General features: G+C 42.1%; 1 protein-coding gene across 2 annotated transcripts in view; it reads left to right on the forward strand.

Moving 5' to 3' along the window:
• The first annotated feature begins 469 nt into the window (after nucleotides 1-469).
• Nucleotides 470-20102, forward strand: part of SUMF1 (sulfatase modifying factor 1) — a 93433-nt gene continuing 73800 nt past the window's right edge. Inside the window, exons 1-3 of one of the 2 annotated variants that reach the window (XM_005222667.5) lie at nucleotides 470-764; nucleotides 12861-13034; nucleotides 16480-16554. In XM_005222667.5, coding sequence (XP_005222724.1) covers nucleotides 495-764; nucleotides 12861-13034; nucleotides 16480-16554 — 519 coding nt within the window. In that variant the 5' untranslated portion in view covers nucleotides 470-494. The remainder of the gene's footprint in view (nucleotides 765-12860; nucleotides 13035-16479; nucleotides 16555-20102) is intronic. The other variant, NM_001076076.1, reaches the window with a different exon arrangement.

The raw sequence follows: 20102 nt of genomic DNA on the forward strand, positions 1-20102 counted from the left end.
TTGATGCTTTTGAACTGGGGTGTTGGAGAAGACTCCTCAGAGTCCCTTGGACTGCAAGGAGATCCAACCAGTCCATTCTGAAGGAGATCAGCCCTGGGTGTTCTTTGGAGGGAATGATGCTAAAGCTGCAACCCCAGTACTTTGACCACCTCATGCGAAGAGTTGACTCACTGGAAAAGACTCTGATGCTGGGAGGGATTGGGGGCTGGAGGAGAAGGGGACGAGAGAGGATGAGATGGCTGGATGGCATCACTGACTTGATGGACGTGAGTCTGAGTGAACTCCGGGAGTTGGTGGTGGACAGGGAGGCCTGGCGTGCTGCGATTCATGGGGTCGCAGAGTCAGACACGACTGAGCGACTGAACTAAACTTAACTGACCTGACCTGGAGAGAGGACAGCTCTCAAGGCCACTTCTCAAGTCAGCCTGGGGCTTGGCCCCTTTAAGGAGGGCGGGGACACGTGACCTACAAGGTCACATGGCTCGCAGGACAACATGGCTGCGCCCGCGCTAGGGCCAGCTCGAGGATGCGGCGCCGAGCTCACTCTCGTCCTCTTGTTGTCGCTGTTCTTGCTGCTAGGCTGGGCGGCGGGGGGCGAAGAGGCTGGGCCCGAGGCAGGCGCGCCGTCCCTCGTGGGCTCCTGCGGTTGTGGCAATCCCCAGCGGCCCGGGGCCCAGGGAAGCTCGGCAGCCGCGCACCGATACTCCCGGGAGGCGAACGCCCCGGGCTCGGTCCCCGGAGGGCGGCCATCCCCACCCACCAAGGTGCTCTCTCTATTCCCTAATGATGGGTGGGGCTCGCCAGGTTCCTCGACAGGGTTGGGATGGACAAACCAAGTGGTTGAAGGAGGGCAAGTAAAGATTGTAATCACATCGGCAAGTCGCGCACTGGCTGATCTAGTTTGATGAGAAGTTCCTCCGCCCTCCAAAACAGCTGGGTCTTGGGGCTCTGCCTAATTCTGAGCATTAGGTAGTTTGGTTTGAGGACAGTTGTCTCGCCTTTTCTTGTCTTTTATTTCCTACTTCCTCTTCTTTCAACCCCGTCTTCTTGATGAGGTTCTCCGAATTTTAAGTTAGACAGATGTAGGTTTAGACTTCTAGGTGGTGCCAGGGTAAAGAATCCATCAGCCAATGCAGGAGACGGGTTTGATCCCTGGGTTGGGAAGATCCAGTGTAGTAGGCCATGGCAACCCATTCCAGTATTCTTGCCTGGAAAATTCCATGGACAGAGGAGTCCTAGGTTCCTCTCATTAATTGTGAAGCAATCAGGACACTGGGTGTCAGTATCTGTAACATTGTTGTATACTTACTGGTAGTCTCTTACTGTAGATTCTGCCTCTTGAGGACTTGTCCTATTTATTCTGCTGTCCTTAGCACTTTAGCACATGTGGAGAACTAAGTAAAACAGTAGTAGTAGTTGTTGTTGTTGAGTTGCTAAGTCGTGTCCAACTCTTGTAACCCAGTGGACTGTAGCTTGCCAGACTTCTCTGTGGGATTTCCCAGGCAAGAATACTAGAGTGGGTTTCCAGTTCCTTCTCCAGGGGATCTTCCTAACTCAGGGATGGGACCCGGGTCTCCTTCACTGGCAGGCAGACTCTACCACTGAGCCGCCCGGGAAGTCTCCTGCAGACCTTTCCGAATCGCTTTCCTTTCTGTCCCGTCTGTATTTCCATATGCTGACACAGTAGTATCTGTTTACTCTGATATAATGATTACCAAAGATACTTGTCTGCTGGTGTCTCGCCCCAAGTAGGTTGTAAGAGTGATGGGGGTCAGGACCATAATCTCGTGACTCTGTATAGAGTGTTAGGAGGTTGGTAGCTGGACTTCTTTTTGTTTTTCCATCCTGTATTGTAATTATTGGCATTTAAATTTTTGTTGTTCCTCAAAGGATGCCCTGAATTATTAGCATTTATCTTTTGTGTGGTAAGGAGCTTTGGTTACAATTACAGTGTGTGTTGGCCATATTCCTCTAACTTGAATGGTAATTGATAGTCTGTCTCTCCTGTGAGAAAGCCATCTGTTGCTCTGCTCTGTGACAGGGTTGTTGTCTTATTTGCATGTACACTGGTCTGTGTCAAACTTTACCAAGGACCTTCTGGACAGTACTGAACATTCCTCATTTTAAAAGGTCCAGTGTCTGATTGATCCCAGAATTGGATGTAGGTATCTTTTGAATTACATTTTTAAGATACGCTTTTTTTTGAGCCCTTTAGAGTGGTTTCATGTGCAGATTGAGTATTGTATGGGTCATCTTTGGCCATATCTTGCATTCACTTTAAACATTAATTAAATTAATTATATTTTGTTTTCATGCATTTATTTTATGTTCATTTTTACTTCCATTCAGTTTCTATAATGTTTGGCTGCATCTCAGGTTATTAGTAAATTAACAATTGTTGAGAACACAGCTCACAAGCCTTGAAGGACTCCTAAACTTAATTCTTGAACATGAAATGGACTTCTTATCAAGACGAAGGACTTCTTAGGAGGCTATTCTTTGTCTCTCTGTTTTCCTTGGTTTCCAATGTTTTAGTTTATGTGCAAATGACTTTAGTCTCATTCTGACACCGATTTATTCTGAATTTTGGAAGTCCAGTATTATGGGAGAGATACGTGGTCCTAGTGATAACACTTTTTCCTCTTAATTTTCTTTCTTCTTTTAGAAAAAGGATTTTTCTTTTTGAGCAGTTTTAGGTTCAGAACAAAATTGAGAGGAAGGTAAAGAGATTGCCTGTGAATTCCCTGCCTCAACACATGCATAGCCTTTCCCATTATCAACATCCTCCACTACAGTGATACGTTTATTACAACTGATAAACCTACATTGATATATCATAATCACCCAAAGTCATTACACTTGACCCTTTAAAAATATATAGGTTAGGGACACTGGCTCCTTGTGCAATCAGATATCCTTGTATAACTTTATAGTTGGCCCTCCATATCTGCAGTTCTGCATTCCAGGATTCCACAAACTGCAGATCATGTATGACAGTACTGAAGTATGTATCTTTTGGAAAAAAAATACGTATGATTGTACCCTCGCAGTTCATACCTGTGTTGTTCAGCAATCAACTGTAATATACTTTAGGGTTTGCTCTTGGTGTTGAACGTTTTATAGGTTTAGACAAATGTACAGTGACATATATTCATCACTATAGTATCATGCAGAATATTTTATTGCCCTTAACATCCTCTGTGCTCTGCCTATTCATCCCTCTTCCTCCTCCCCACTGGCAACCACTATCTTTTTACTGTATCCTTAAGTTTTGCCTTTTCTGTAATATATTTGGAATCATGCTATATATAGCCTTTTCAGATGGAGTTCTTTCATTTAGGAATATGCATTTAAGTTTCCTCCATGCCTTTTCATAGCTTGATAGCTCATTTATTTTTAGTGCTGAATAACGATGCATTGTCTGGATGTACCACACTTTATCCATTCACTTACTGAGGGGCATTTTGCTTCCTTCTGAGTTTTGACAATTATGAATAAAGCTGCTATAAACATCTGGGTGAAGGTTTCTTGTGTGTATATAAAATTTACAGCTCCTTGGGTAAATTCCAAGGAATGTGATTATTGGGTCATATAGCAAGAGTATGTTTAGTTTTGTAAGAAACTGCCAAACTGTCTTCTGAAGTGTGTGTCCCATTGTGCATTCTTACCAGCAGTGTATGAGAGTTCCTGTTGCTACACACCCTTGTCAGCATTTGGTATTGTCAGTGTGTCCAGTTTTAGCCATTCTAAGATGTGTTATAATGGTATCTTGTTTTAATTTGCGTTTTTTGGTTGACATGCTGAGCATCTTTGCCACCTGTATATCTTCTTTGATGAGGTGTCTGTTAAGGTCTTGGCCTTTTTTATCAGATTGTTTTCTTATAGTTGAGTTTTAAAGGTTGCTTACTTTGGATAACAGTCTTTTTTTTTTTTTGGATAACAGTCTTTTGTCAGATGTGTCATCAGCAAATATTTTCTGCCAGTCTGTTGCTTGTCTTCACAATTCCTTGACATTGTGTTTTGAAGAGTGGTCTGTGTCTAGATTTTTTGTTTGTTTCCATGTGGATGTCCAGTTGTACTAACATTTGTTGAAAAGACTGCTGTAGCTCTGCTGTATGGCTTTTGCTCCTTTGTCAAAGATCATTTGATTGTGTTTATGGAGGTCTATTTCTGGTCTCTCTGCAGTTCCATTCATCTAGTTGTATGTTCTTTAACCAGTGCTTGTCTTGGTTACTGTAGTTTTATAGTACATCTTGAAGTTGCATAATATCTTTCCTCCAACTTTGTTTTGCTCATCAATATTGTGTTGGTTCTCTAGATCTTTTGCCTCCACCTACAAACTTGAGTATCGTATTATTGTTATTGATCAAATAACCTGCTGGGATTTTGATTGAGGTCGTATTGAATCTGTTTTTGCTTTATTTAGTTTAATTCAACAAATTTTTATTTGACACACATGTAAGACTGTGTCCTGTGTAATGGGCATAAAGAAAAGAAAGATTTATGCCTTACCTCAAGGCATTTACTTGTTGGTAGGTCTCTCGTTATTCTCTGTCTCTCTCTCTCACATACACAGATTCATGAGTACATGCAAGCATCTTTTTTCTATTGTGACTGCGCTCTAGGAGGAGTATGTACAAAGCAGTTGGAGAGGAAGAAAGGATTCTTTCTTCCTGGACAAGTCAGGAGGTGCTCAAAGAAAAAGATGCATTAAGCTAGGCTTTGGAGGAAACGTTTTCAGCAGTTGGGGATGGCGGGGCAGCTTGAAGGACCTTGCAAGAAGGAGAATGGCATGGGTACAGACAAATCATTGTACAAATGCATTGGTGTATTCTAGGAAATGTAAGTAATTTAAGGTTTCTGGGGGTGACATTTTCACCCTATTTCATGTAACACCTTTTAGGTGTGAGTTTGTTTTTTTTAATTTTAATTTAATGAGCACTTGGCAAGATGAGGTATGCAAAGAGGTAAATAGCACTAGGCTTTACTCTCAAGGAATTTAGTTTCACTAGAAAGTTAAGGCAGCAAGAATTGTCTGGGAAACAATAGAGACACTTTCAAATTTTACTTAAGTTCCCTCCAGTTAACAAAATATACAATGCTCTTTGAGAAAGCTTTTCTAACAGTGTTCTACACTGCTGATTATTTTATTAAAAGGTATCAAAATATTTTAATTTCCATGTATCATTTACAATAGTTGATGTGACATTGAGGATAATGAGATGATAAAATTGTATGTGCCATCTCTGTTTGTATAGGTGAAGTCAGTTGATTTCCTGTCTGAGAATGGTTTGATAGGGTAATGCTGACCCGGGTGTCAAGGCGGGATTGAATGCCCTCTCCTCTATGACCCCTTTCTTCCAGGAAGAAGTAGTGTTTTTCTCTGTGTTCTCAAGTATTTTGTCATTGTTTGAGGGAAACGTGTATATTTTCTTTAAAGTAGTGTTATTTGTGTAATTGTTTGATGTCTCATTCTGCACGGGAAGCAATTTTTTAGTCCTGCTTTAATCTCTGTGTCCTCTGAGTTCTTTACACATTTAAGGATGGTATAACAATTTCTGGAATGATCTTACCTTTTTGTTGTTACTGGCTACAATACTGACAAACTGCCAAGGGAATAAAGGGTATCAGATACTTTTTAAAGAAACCTTTGGCAAATAGTCTTTTTGCTGTCTCTCATCCTCCCAAGGGTCCTGTGAGATATTATCCCCTAGTTTACAGATGTAACAACTGAGGCCGAATAGAATCATAAACTCACAGGGCTTAAAGGGACTTTAATGTCATTTCATCTGCGATTAGTGGCAGTAGAGTGAGAGGATGATGGAGGTAGATAAGTCCTACATAGATAGTTAAGGCAGCACTTTGTGGGCAGAACCAAGGAGCTTGGTTCTCTTGTACACTCAGCTTCCTCCAGAGTTTTTAGCTTTTTGCTTAGGTTTGAGGAGAGGAAAGAGGGGAAAAGGAGAGTGCTACACAAAAGAGCTGCATATAAGTTAATTTTGTTTTTGTGTATAAAACAAAAGCCCAAACTTTGTACTGCAGTTATGGGAACATTGGTTTCCAGGTTACTTTAACTGAAATTTGCTGCTGACATGTTGAGTTTGTTCTTTAATAATCTCAATTCTTTGACTTACCTCGTTTCAGAAGACCAGACCTAGTGAATGTACTGATGAAAATGCATCTATTTCAGAGCTGACTTTAAAAGTTTAGGTTTTTTACTTTATAAGCTGTGCATATGAGTATGCCAGCAGCATACGAGGTAACTGTTATAATATTTAAACATAGCTCACTTTCTCTGTTAAAAAAACAAACAACCCACAGAGGCAAGTGAAAGAAAAGATTCTTAAAACTAGCTTCTTGTTATTGTTGTTCAGTTGCTAAGTCGTGTCCAACTCTTTGACCCCATGAACTGCAGGATGCCAGGCTTCCCTGTCCTTCACTATCTCCCGGAGTTTGCTCGAACTCATGTCCATTGAATTGGTGATGCCATCCAACCGTCTCATCCTCTGCCACTCTCTTCTGCCCTCAGTCTTTCCCAGCATCAGTGTCTTTTCCAGTGAGTCTGCTCTTTGCTTCAGGTGACCAAAATATTGGGAGCTTCATCCTTAGCATCAGTCCTTCCAATGAATATTCAGGGTTGATTTCCATTAGACTTGACTGGTTTGATCTCCTTGCTGTCCAGGGGACTCTCAAGAGTGATAAAAAACTGGGGGAGGGGCTCTCATGACTGGGAAGTTCAAGTGCAGCTGTGGCCCCAGACACAGCTGGATCCAGGACCTCAGGCAGCATCTCCAGGTCTCTCCTTCTGGCTCTCTCTTGGCAGCTCTTCTTTCTTCTGTGTAGGCTTCACGTTCGGGTAGTATCCCTTCTTAGTTCCAACTCTTTGCGACCCCATGGACTGCAGCACGCCAGGCCTCCCTGTCCATCACCAACTCCCAGAGTTTACTCAAACTCATATCCATTGAGTCGGTGATGCCATCCAACCATCTCATCCTCTGTTGTCCCCTTCTCCTCCTGCCTTCAATCTTTCCTACCATCAGAGTCTTTTCAAATGAGTCAGTTCTTCGCATCTGGTGGCCAAAGTATTGGAGTTTCAGCTTTAGCATCCTTTCTACTGATAAAAAAAACTGGAAGAAAGAGGTTTTTTCCCCTTATAGCACCAGCAGAAGTTCTGAGATTAACTGTGGTTGGGTTGTGTGTCTGTCTCTAATTGTATCCCTATGGTCAAAAGAATGTGGTGATGAAAATCATCAGACCTGAGTCACGGGAGGTGGAGCAGTTATTCAGCTCCCCCCCCCAACACCCAGCGTCATACTCTCAGCTGAAGAAGTGGTTTTCAAAAGATGTCACTTGCTCTTGAAGAACAGGAAGGAATGGGTGCCAGGTGAGCAGAAATAATAGATGTTCACTGCACCTGGGCAGAGTGTGTAGCCCGAATGAAGTCCTAGTGGTAAGAGGGTCACTTTGACTTCACGTGTGCTTTTGGCTTGGCAGTAGCAGGAACTGTGGCGGCAGCGGGGTTTGAGCTGACTGCCAAGGAGGAATGGACTGTTTGAACCTGGACCTTTCTTGAAGATGTGGTTAAAGTGGTTCTTTGTATTTGGCTTCCCTGGTAGCTCAGAGGGTAAAGTGTCTGCCTGTAACCGAGGAGACCTGGGTTTGATCCCTGGGTCAGGAAGATCCCCTGGAGAAGGAAATAGCAACCCACTCCAGTACTCTTGCCTGGAAAATCCCATGGACAGAGAAGCCTGGTAGACTACAGTCCATGGGATTGTAAAGAGTGGGATACAACTGAGCGATTGCTTGCTTGCTTGTATTTGGCTTACGACTGTGAGACCTGATGCTCCAGGTTTCAATGGAACAGCACTTTACATTTGCAGGACCGAGATTTCACTTCATTAGTATAATTTGGGAATTATGATCCAGTCAGAGTTTTGTGGGCTATTTTTGTCTGTCACCTCCAGAATGAAAACTTGGCTTCTTCAGTGTGGGTTATCTCTGACAGTCAATGAAAAACAGAGGGAAAAAAACCCAACCAGGCCAGGAGTCCACAGTGGAAGTTGTGATTGTGTTGGCATTGTTGGTACTCACCTGGAGGGAGAGTGGGATGAGAAACTGAGATAATTGTAAAACTTCATTCGATACAATGAAGCCCACAGCTTCCTGTGGCCCTTGTGTTTGTAGGAAGGTATGAACAACTGTTCTTAGAAAAGGACCTCCTTGTCTGCTGCTGGAAGCTTGTTTTTCCTTTAAGTCCTTTATGAGACATGAAACCTTCTATTAGATCATTTTAATAATCATTTTAAGCTTTCATCTGCAGGCTTCTATTTTTCTACTTCTTTGCAGAGCTGCTTAACATTCTGATTTCTCACCTTAGGACTAAGGGATCTTGTGTCCCAGACGCTTGACAAATGATGAGAATAATGTGGGAACCTAGTTCAGTCTCTGAGCAGAGTCTGTTCAGCAGGTTTCACTGTGATGCAGACACACTACCCATGTCTGGGATGGTGTTATAGAAGAAGGAGAATTTTTTTTAAATTTAAATTTATTTATTTTAATTGGAGGCTAATTACTTTACAATATTGTATTGGTTCTGCCACACATCAACATGAATCCGCCACGGGCATACACGTGTTCCCCATCCTGAACCCCTCTCCCACCTACCTCCCTGAGAATTTTTATAATTAGGAATAATTCAGATGATACATTTTTCATTGTACTTGTGAAGTCATCTGTTCAGTCAATGAAGTTTCTTCCTCCCCATCTTCCTTCCTCCCTTCCATCCTTCCTTCCTTCCTTGAATTATGCACCATACTAGGAGCTGGGGATATAGAAATGAAAACTTTATTTCTGGTCCCCAAGGAGCCTGGGATCAAGGGCAGGTGTTGGGATAGAATGGTGTTTAACAAAGGACCCCTAATGAGAGATGTATGCAGAGCCAGCAGAGGGAAATGCAGGCAGGAAAGGCTTTCTGTAGGAGATGATCCTTGAACATGGATGTCATTAACAGAGAGAAGTACAGATAGAGTCCAGGGTGAGAGAGATGGGCTCTGATGCTTCGATATTTTACTCTGCAAGGTGATGGAAGAACCCTAAAGAATTTAAGTAGGAAAATGGCATAATCAAATTGACACTATACTGTTTTTTTGAATAGAGAGTACATTACATGGTTTTAAAATTAAAAAATAATTGTGTAGAAGGGTGTATGGTGAAAATTTTTCCACTTATGTAATAACCTTACCTTCTGACAACCACTGCATGTGTTTTTTGAATATCTTCCCAGAGCGGTATTCTGCAAATGTAAGCAAATACAAAAAGAAGATGTGAATCTATATTTTCCCCCTCACCTCCTTTTCACACAAATGATAACATACCATGCTTTCTTTTTTTTTTTAAAGTTTATTTATTTTAATTGGAGGATAATTACTTTACAATATTGTGATAGTTTTTTGCCATACATCAACATGAATTGGGCATGAATTGGTCATTGTCCTCTCCATTCCTTATCCCTTTATCCTGGTGCTGCTGCTACTGCTAAGTCGCTTCAGTCGTGTCCGACTCTGTGCGACCCTATAGACGGCAGCCCACCAGGCTCCCCTGTCCCTGGGATTCTCCAGGCAAGAACACTGGAGTGGGTTGCCATTTCCTTCTCCAATGCATGAAGGTGAAAAGTGAAGGTGATCTCTCCATATCTATATATTAAAACTGTCTTCTTTTCTCCCTCAGTTTTCCTTCTTTTTCTTTTCTTGTGGCTGCTTAATTTTCCATTTTATGAGTGGCCCACAGCTTAGTTAATCATTCCAATACTGAAGAATATTTCGGTTGTTTCCCACCTTTTTCTGTTCCAAGCAGAGCTTCAATAAATTGTGTTGGATATAGAAGACATATTTTGGAAGGTTCAGTAGGGGCTTGGATATTTGTTGTATGAATGATTTGAGTGGAGGGTTGGTGGCTTAGAGAGGAGCTAGTAGAAATGTGAAAGTATGAAGCTGGAGGCAAAGGAGCCAATTGTGAGGCTACTGCATTTATTGAAGAACAGAAAAGGGGAGAGATGAGAAGGGTATATATTTAGGTGACCCAGTAAAACTGGGTGATTGCTATACTGTTGGGATTAGCAGATGGGCGAGGTCGGGATGACTTCTTAATAATAATACATTGGACATTAAAACATTTATTACTTATGTCATAGATGAAAGCAGCTCCATTTTCATTGGGAAATACATGCACAAAATTGAAAGCAACCACCAGTAAAGAGAGTGGAAATAGAGCGTAGGAAACCATGATTACTGATCATTACTTTCTGTTACTTCTGATCTTGTTTTTCGAACTTTTCTGCTCTTATTGCTAAGCCACGTTTTCTGTTTTTGTTCCTACTAGCTATTACTCTTTAGTTTCTTTTTTTTCCTTTCCTCAAGTCAAACTTTTGTTTTCTAGATCAGAGATCTGACAGATCCTAATCTGCTGAGAAGTGAGTGAATTGTTTTTTCACTCAAATGATTAGCATGTAAGACACTGTATCTGCAGAGTATATTTCTGATAGATGGTATGATTGTGTTGCTGTTTAGAAATTGAGATACAAATGACATGTCATAAAATTCACCCTTGGAAAGTTTACAATTTAGTGTGTGTTTTAGTATAGACACAAGGTTTCCACAAGCATCATCACTAATTCTAGGACATTTCATCACTCTGAAAAGAAACCCCATACTCATTAGCACTTATTCCCTCTGCCCACCTCCCTGCAGGCTCTGGCAATCACTAATCTACTTCTGTCTCTTTGGCTTCAGCTCTGGGCATTTTGTATAAATGGAATCATACAATATACAGCCTTTTGTGAGTGGATTCTTTCATTTAGCATCATGTTCTCAAGGTTCACCTGTGTGGTACTTCGTTTCTTTTTATGGCTGATTTCTATTTTGTGGATGTGTGACATGTTATTCGTTCATCAGTGGACAAATGAATATTGGGTTGTTTCCACTTTTGGGGTATTATGAATAATGCTGCTATGAATATTACTATACAGGTTTTTTCATGGATATATGTATTCATTTATCTTGGGTATAATCCTAGAAGTGGAATTGCATGATCATGTGTTAACTCTTTTATGTAGCTTTTTGAAGAACTGACATTGTTTTCTAAAGCAGCAGTGTTACTTTACATTTCTACCAGCAACATAAAGGGTTGCAAGTTTCCTTCATCCTTGTTGACACTTGTTCTTATCTGTGTTTCTGGTTACAGCTGTGCTGGTGGGTGTGAAGTGGAATCTCACTGTAGATTTTGTCTGCATTTCTCCAATGATGCTGACCTTGGACCTGTGTTTATTAACTGAAAATTTTAGGTGTGATCCTCAGATCTTATGTTTAGTGCTAGGACAACATGTGAACAAGGTAGCCTCTCTTGCTGCCCTCGCGGGGTTTAGAATTTATAGAAAACAGTTGTTGTTCAGTCACTAAGTCATGTCTGACTCTTTGCGACCTCACGGACTACAGCACGCCAGGCTTCTCTGTCCTTCACTATCTCCTGGAGCTTGCTCAAACTCATGTCCATTGAGTCAGTGATGCCATCCAACCATCTCATCCTCTGTTCCCCCTTCTCCTCCTGCCTTCAGTCTTTCCCAGCATCAGGGTCTTTTCCAGTGAATCAACTCTTCACATCAGGTGGCCAAAGTATTAGAGCTTCAGCTTCAGCATCAGTTCTTCAAATGAATATTCAGGACTGATCTCCTTTAGGATGGACTGGTTGGATCTCCTTGCAGTCCAAGGGACTCTCAAGAGTATTCTCCAGCACCCTAGTTCAAAAGCATCATTTCTTTGGTTCTCAGCCTTTACAGTTCAACTCTCATATCCATACATGACTACTGGAAAAACTGTAGCTTTGACTATATGGATCTTTGTCAGCAAAGTGATGTCTCTGCTTTTTAATACACTGTCTAATAGATAGAAACAAAGTAACTGCAGTTAGAGTTTTGCGAAGGTGTTAAAAAAGGACAAGGCATAGTCCTTTAGTAAATGTTTTAGATTTTCCATTTGAGTGATTTAGGTCTTTTCCATTATCATTGGCAACCTCGATTGACTGAGTTGGTTTTAAAAGATATTACATGTGGCATTTTTATATTTGCTTTTTAAAATAGTTTAAAAGGAATAAGAACATAGTAAAGGAGGAAAACGCACAGATGTATAAAGTAAAGCGAAATGAAGTCGCTCAGTCGTGTCTGACTCTTTGCAACCCCATGGATTGTAGCCTTCCAGGCTCCTCTGTCCTTGGGATTTTCCAGGCCATAGTACTGGAGTGGGGTGCCATTTCCTTCAGATGTATAAACAAGTGGAATATGCTCCCTGCCTCTGACCTCCAGTCATTAGGAGCTTGGTGACTCTTGCTCTAAACCTGCTTCCATGGTGTGTGCAGGTGTGTGTTGTTTTTTTTTTTTTTTAAATTATTTATTTATTTGGCTGCGCCACTTCCTAGTTGCAGTATGTGGGATCTAGTTCCCTGACCAGGTATTGAACCCTGCCCCTCCCTGCATTGGGAGCACAGAGTGTTAGCCACTGGACCACCAGGGAAGCCCTTTTTATTTTTCATTTATTTATTTGTGTGTGTGTGTGTGTGTGTGTGTGTGTGTGTGTGCAGATATATATTATGAAGAGTTTTTTCTAGATATATTACTGTCCTAAAGACTCTTCACTTCCTTTTGTGACTAGCCGTTCGCTGGAGTGTGGAGTCACCTTACTCATCTCTCAGTGGCTTTTGCGGCGGGGGTTCGCTCCCCGTCCGGTGCTCACCTCGTGCTGGCACTTTACACTTGGCCCGGGTTTACTCTGACTGCAGTGGCCTGACTTCCTGTGTTTCCCCTTTCGCTGCAGATGGTCCCCATCCCTGCCGGTGTGTTTACAATGGGCACAGATGATCCTCAGATAAAGCAGGATGGGGAAGCACCTGCGAGGAGAGTTGCTATTGATGCCTTTTACATGGATGCCTATGAAGTCAGTAACGCTGAATTTGAGAAGTTTGTGAACTCAACTGGCTATTTGACAGAGGTAACGGGATTGGGATGGGGAGGAACGACTTCATCAGTTGACCACTTTTCACTGTGTTCCCAGTGCTGTGCCAAGCACTTTATATATGTTTCATCTAATTGTTGTTTTCATAGAAACCCAGCGAGGCAGGTTACTTTTCAGGTGGTAAATGGGGGATTATCAAAGCATCTTGCCCTGAGTCCGTAGCTGGTTAGTTGTGATGCTGTGGTTCAGGCCTTGCCAGTGTGACCCCAGCACCTGTCTTTTTAACCTTGATGCTCTGGTGTGTCAATGCTGTAATATGCCAAAGGGTGCCACTGTCCGCTCAGGCTTTTTGAGATAACAGCATGTAAAGTAAGGCCACTCTTCCCTCTCAAAAAATTATAGTTCGTCTGTTTTGGAAGCATGGCGTAATTCATAAGTGATAGATGAAGAAGTGCAGCTTTTCATTTTTGTGGTTTTATTCCAGTGCCTGAAGACACAGGAGGTTTCCTTCGGCAATTCCAGTGTCTGCTGTGGCTGCTGAATCACAGAGCAGTGTTCTGAAAGCAGCTGTTTGTACTCAGTGGCACTAGGAAGAGGGAGGCTTTCTAGATGACGGAAGCTTCTGAGTGGCTCAAATATCCTTGTCATATATATATGTTTCCCATTTTTCTTACCAAAAGATTCTTCCCTTGCTTTCAGTTTGTGGAGTCCCTGCCTTGTTTTTGTTTTTGTTTCAGGGTAGAACATCTTTTTTATTAAAAAAAAAAAAATTCAGAGTGAATGCTGAAAGCAGAACAACTTCCAAATTTGGTTTTGCATTTCTTTGGCATTTCCTAAAATATACAGAATGGTTGCTGCTTTGATCCCATTCCTAGTGAGAAGTTTCTGTACTTTTTGTTTCATGAGAATACTCTTAGATCAAGTTCCTTAATAGTCTGCTGAAGTTAGAAGATGGCTTCTAAGGCAGGAAGTTTCCCATGGACTAGGGTTCTCCATCGAGATTAGACAGAATGAGTAGAATTTAGGATGTGTAGGAACATGGATGATAGAATACTACATCTGGATTTCTGTTACCCTCTAACTGAAATTGAGCATGTCCTTTAATTAGGAAGTAGACAATGTCGTACAGAAATGGCAGCAATGCCTGTGTCTTTGTCCTCAGCAGAAATCACAGACACTTTGTGTCACATTAGTCTTATCTCAGAGATCTTAACCTTAAAATTACTTGTATTCATCCCCACCTTGCTACTGCTGCTGCTAAGTCGCTACAGTCGTGTCTGACTCTGTGTGACCCCATAGATGGCAGCCCACCAGGCTCCCCTGTCCCTGGGATTTTCCAGGCAAGAACACTGGAGTGGGTTGCCATTTCCTTCTCCAATGTATGAAAGTGAAAAGTGAAAGTCAAGTCGCTCAGTCGTGTCCGACTCTTAGCCACCCCACGGACTGCAGCATACCAGGCTCCTCCATCCATGGGATTTTCCAGGCAAGAGTACTGGAGTGGGGTGCGATTGCCTTCTCCATCCCCACCTTAGAAATGATAATTATGAGACCTGCCACTAGATCTTATTTAATATATTAAAAAATAAAAAAAGGCAGACATATACATATAGACACACACCTGTATGTGTTACTATAGCACACATTTGTTTTACGAATATTTTGATATAACTCGCTTTCTTTGTAATTGTGTTGATTTTGTTTTATACACTTCACCCGACTGCCAAAAGGGCCTAGGGAACTAAAAGGGTTAAAGCCCTGGCTTTGGATAAAATACTTCATATTTTTATGCCACTTTACAGTTGTTTTTTTGTTTTTGTTTTTTCCATTTCTCCAGCTTCATTTTACATCCCATTTCCATTGCTCATCACATTCTGATCCTGCTGTTCTTGTTTCTGTTCTTTGTGAACTGGACACTCTTTACCATCTTTGGGGCACAGCCCATACTCTCCCCTGCTTGAAATTTCCTGCCTGTCCCCCTTTTGCAATGGCCGGCTCCTTCTCATTCTCGAGTCATCTCATCTTAAATATCCTTCTCAGGGAGGCTTCCTCTGCCCGCTCTCTCAAAAAGAGACTTTTCTCAGTACTCTCCACTTTACAATGTCACATAAAGTTGTACTTATTTTCTTCCATTCTTTTTTCAACTTGACTTTTGTTCTAAGTGCTCCATATTTAAGTGCTCTAAGGTCAGAGTCCATGCGTATGTAATATTGACCTTGTATCTATGTCATGTAGCCCAAAGGCGGGCATCTGGTAGGTCTTTGATCAATGTTGTTGAATGAGGGACTGGTCTGGGTTTTTAGACATGGTGACGCCACAAGGGAATACAGGAAGAAGAGCTGGGATGCAAAAAGTTGATGAGCTTGAATCAGGAAAAAGAATTTGAGGTGTTCATAAGGCCTGAAATCCAGGGATGTAGCAGGAAGTTACGCTCATCTAGCGAGGAGAGGATATGTATGCAGGTAGAGATCTGAGCATCATTTGAAGTGCTGGCAGTGGTTAAAATGATGAGATTGCCAGAGTTTGTCCAGCAGCAGGTCTGTGTCTCTCAAGTGGGATCTCTTAGACCACCTATGTTAGAGTCACCAGCTTAGCTGTTCTTATGTGCAGATTCCTTTGCCTCACTCCAGACCTCCAGAATCAGAAGCTCTGGGCTTGGGGAGCTGTGATGTGTAGTGGCAACAAGTTTGCCAGCTGATCTCAACTGCACAGAGCCCAAGAGCCGCTGGAATAGAGTAAGACGAGCAGAGAGGTAGGGTAGAATATCAGGGAGCAACAGTGTTTTAGGGGCTAGAAGGAGAGCCCACGTATTTCAGGAGATGAGGAGGAAGAATCCAAAAGGAGGAAGAAAACCGAAAGAGTAGAACCATGGAAACCAGAGGCTACTTTGCACATTTGCTCACTGGGGCCACATGTAGCAAAGAAAACCAAGTAGATACAGACTTGAGACAGTAACGTTAAATAAAAATGATTAAAATACATATTTCCACCTGGTGTTCAGGTTGGCCACTTGAGATTTATCAGCACAGCAGACACCTTAGTGGAGCTAGAATGTGTCAGAATATCAGCAAACAGTGCCATTTGCTTCTTTTAGCTAAATTCCTGGAGTAGAACAAAGGAAAAGGTTGATATGTGATCTGATATGTAAAGAATCCTGTTATTTTCCAAAGTCATTTGTAATACTTGGGGAGATGTGTTTCCATCAACAGAGACAATCACAGGCTCAAAAGCTAATCTCTTCCAGTCTGCATCCTTATCAGCTACATGAGCCTAAAATGAAAATGGGCTCTGTAAGTGACACTAACCTGTTTTAATAGGAAGCCAGATGCTTTAATGTCATTTCTGAATCCTTTGGGAGGTCATATGACAAAATTAAGTTCATTTGGACAAGAAGAACCACTCGAGCAGCATACATAGAAAATGGCACTTGTGAAATGTGTTACTGCAAACTTTTCTGCATTTTTATTTCCCTTCTTTCCTTCAGGCTGAGAAGTTTGGTGACTCCTTCGTTTTTGAAGGCATGTTGAGTGAGCAGGTGAAGTCTGACATCCAGCAGGCAGTAAGTAATGTTTTAACAGGCTCATATTTCTCTACTGCTCATTAGAAACAGCTTGGGTGAAAAATCCAAACTACAAGTCCTTCCCCTCCCCCCAGGTAGCTCACCATTTTCCTGCTATAGGTTTTCCCCTAGGACAGGCCTATGGATATCCCACAGACCTGGGATAGTGTTTAACGTGTGGAGTCTGACTTGAGCTGCTGTCTTGTACCTGGGCTTTAAACCCTTCTGGGTTTCTTTTACTTATAGGCATTTCTAGAATGGAGGGTTAAATGTGTATTTTTTTTTCAATTTACTTCTATTCTTAAAATCTTGGGCTCATCAGGTGTTGGTATGGAGAGAGAGCATCCTTTTAAAGGATTCTTGAATTCACATGATCAGAGTAGCATTTATGAAAGGGGCCCTTTGCTCTGGATGATCACAGGAAATTGAGGCCAGAACCTGGTTCTTAACATCTGGGGTGAACCCTCTCTTAGAGGGGACCCAGTGGAGTCATGGAAGCAGTGGATAAGGCCTCTAGAAGCACCTGTGTGGTAAGGGGAGCTCAGGGTTTCTGTTGCAGACATTTTAGTAGGTTTGTGTATATTTGAAGTGAAAGTGAAAAGTGAAAGTGTTAGTCACTCAGTCGTGTCTGACTCTTTGCGACCCTATGGACTGTAGCCCATCAGGCTCCTCTGTCCATGGGATTCTCTGGGCAAGAATACTTGAGGGGGTTGCCCTCCTCCAGGAGATCTTCCCAAGCCAGGGGTTGAACCCAGGTCTCCTGCTTTGCAGGCCGATTCTTTACTGTCTGTGTATATTTGGGTATATATTTACTCATCTGCCTCATGAGAAGGCAGAAAATATACAAGGGAAGGAGGGAGGGGTAGGTAAGCTGGAAAGCGGAAGGTTCACGAAACAGGGCTAAGGATGCAGAAGAAGCAAGAGGTGGTGAGAGAGGAAAGGAAACGGGGTCAGCTAACCCCAGGGAGACTGAATAAGACCCTGACTTGGAAGACAGGACTTCAGCACTAATCTTCCTTTCTTATACAGGTTTCCTTTCAACTCCTGCCTGAATCTCATCTTTATATGTTGGCTTCACCGTTCTCTCTTGTGAGCTAACCATCCTGGTTTGACTCATGTAGAAAACCTGGGGTAGTGAGGGGGAAAGATGAGGTAAAACCAGACTTGCTCTCAAGCCATTTTATAGGAGAATCAGGCCTCCTTTATATATGTATTTCATATTACTTTATTTTTCGTTTTATTTTTTGTCCTGCTGCCTTGCAGCATTTGGGGTCTTAGTTCCCTAACCAGGGATCTAACCCATGCCCCCGGCATTGAGGTGCTGAGTCTTAACCAGGGGACCACCAGGGAAGTCCCAGTGTTTTAACAAACATGACCAGTTCCATCTGAATCTCAAGGTTTTCTTCACAAGTTTACATTACAAGTCTGTTATGTATCTGATATACCCTGTCCTCCCCGTCCCCCTTTTTGAAGGGGTTTGAGGTCAGATTGGCTTAGTGTTGATGAGCGAACAGCTCAGGCTGTGAGGTCTTGTTTTGTGATAGGGAGTTCCGATGGGGGAGGGCACTTAGTTTTGTATTTTGCGCTTTCAGATACAAGGCCTCTTGTCAGTTGAGAAGCTCTGAGCACTTTAGGCATAAAGGCTGATCATTACTAGGCTCTGCTGGTGCCCTGTTAAACCGACAGTGAAGTGTGTGTGCTGGTAACCAGGACGAGGAGAAGCAGCTGTTACCCGGTCATAGTGTTGGGCACTCACTTAAGTGCTCATAATAGAAAAGCAAACCTTTTAAGCATGATAAGAAAGGGCTGGAATGAGTGAAATGAACCTGTCAGTGATTTGAGGGAGCTAAGTTTTTGTTTTTTCAGCCTCCTCTTAGGTCTTGGCATACCCTCATGCACTAGACCTATTTTTAACCTGGTGTTTCCAAGAGTGTAGGAGAGGAGATGGGCCACTAGGTGACTTTACGTGAAGCAGGTGAATCAAGGTGGTACATGGCCAAACATCAGATCACACAGTCTCGGGCTCAGGGCTCTTGTAAGTTGAGAAGAAACTCTCATCTGAGTGTTTGCTTGTCACTAAAACTCAGTGAAAGTGAAAGTTGCTCAGTCGTGTCCAACTCTTTGCGACCGCATGGACTATACAGTCTATGAAATGCTCTAGGCCAGAATTCTGGAGTGGTTTCTTAGTTCCCTTCTTCAGGGGATCTTTCCAACCCAGGAATCGAACTCAGGTCTCCCACATTGCAGGCAGATTCTTTATCAGCTGAGCCACCAGGGAAGCCCCTAAAACCTAGTAGCACTTGTTAATCTCGTTTTTAACATAACAAATAGGCCTCAGAAGCTTCCCCAGGTTTCACTGGCTGGCTGGAATTTATTAATGTGGTTTACTCTTATGTATATATTAAATGTAATTATTTTATAAGATTATTTACTTTCATGCAGTTTTTTTAGATATTTACAGTCATGTGATTATTTTATGTTTCATATAATTCTTTAAAATAATGTAATTAAATTAATTATTTTAAATGTTACAAATGTTCTCTCATGATAGGAAACACTAGGGCTATAACTTTGCATTTTCAGGAAAAGCCTTTTCATTATAAAAGAAAAATCAATATAGATCACACAAATCAAGTGAGTCATTTTACTGTGTTACTCTAAAACAAACATCACTGTAACCTTGTCTTACGTCAGGAATTAGAATTTTGCCACCTGCCATAGCAACCCCAACCATGTGCCACATCCTGATCACCACCTGCTCTATCCCTGAAGTAGCCACTATCTTGCTTTTTTTAAAAAGAGTTTTGTTGTTGTTGTTGTTGTTTGTTTGTTGTTGTTTGGCTGCACCATGCAGCAGGTGGGATCTTAGTTCTGTGACCAGGGATTGAACCTGTGTCCCCTGCATTGGAAGCCTGGAGTACTGACCACTGCACCACCAAGGAAGTCCCTATCTTGCCTTTTAAGATACTTCTTGATACTTTAACATACTTTTTAGATACTTCTTTGCATTTCTTTATAGTATTATCAGCAGGCATGTATCCCCAAGACTGCCAATGTTTAGTCCTGCCCATTTAAAGCAAATTTGTGTCTTTTAAGATTTTTTTTTTGGCTTAGTTAAGACTGTTATAATCTGACCAACCTAGATAGCATATTGAAAAGCAGAGACATTACTTCGCCAACAATGGTCCATCTAGTCAAGGCTATGGTTTTTCCGTGGTCATGTATGGATGTGAGAGTTGGACTGTGAAGAAGGCTGAGTGCCGAAGAATTGATGCTTTTGAACTGTGGTGTTGGAGAAGACTCTTGCGAGTCCATTGGACTGCAAGGAGATCCAATCAGTCCATTCTAAAGGAGATCAGCCCTGGGTGTTCTTTGGAAAGAATGATGCTAAAGCTGAAACTCCAGTACTTTGGCCACCTCATGCGAAGAGTTGACTCATTGGAAAAGACTCTGATGCTGGGAGGAATTGGGGGCAGGAGGAGAAGGGGACGACAGAAGATGAGATGGCTGGATGGCATCACCAACTCAATGGACATGAGTTTGAGTGA

This window comes from Bos taurus, chromosome 22 (assembly GCF_002263795.3).
Source record: "Bos taurus isolate L1 Dominette 01449 registration number 42190680 breed Hereford chromosome 22, ARS-UCD2.0, whole genome shotgun sequence".
NCBI classification, from domain to species: domain Eukaryota; kingdom Metazoa; phylum Chordata; class Mammalia; order Artiodactyla; family Bovidae; genus Bos; species Bos taurus.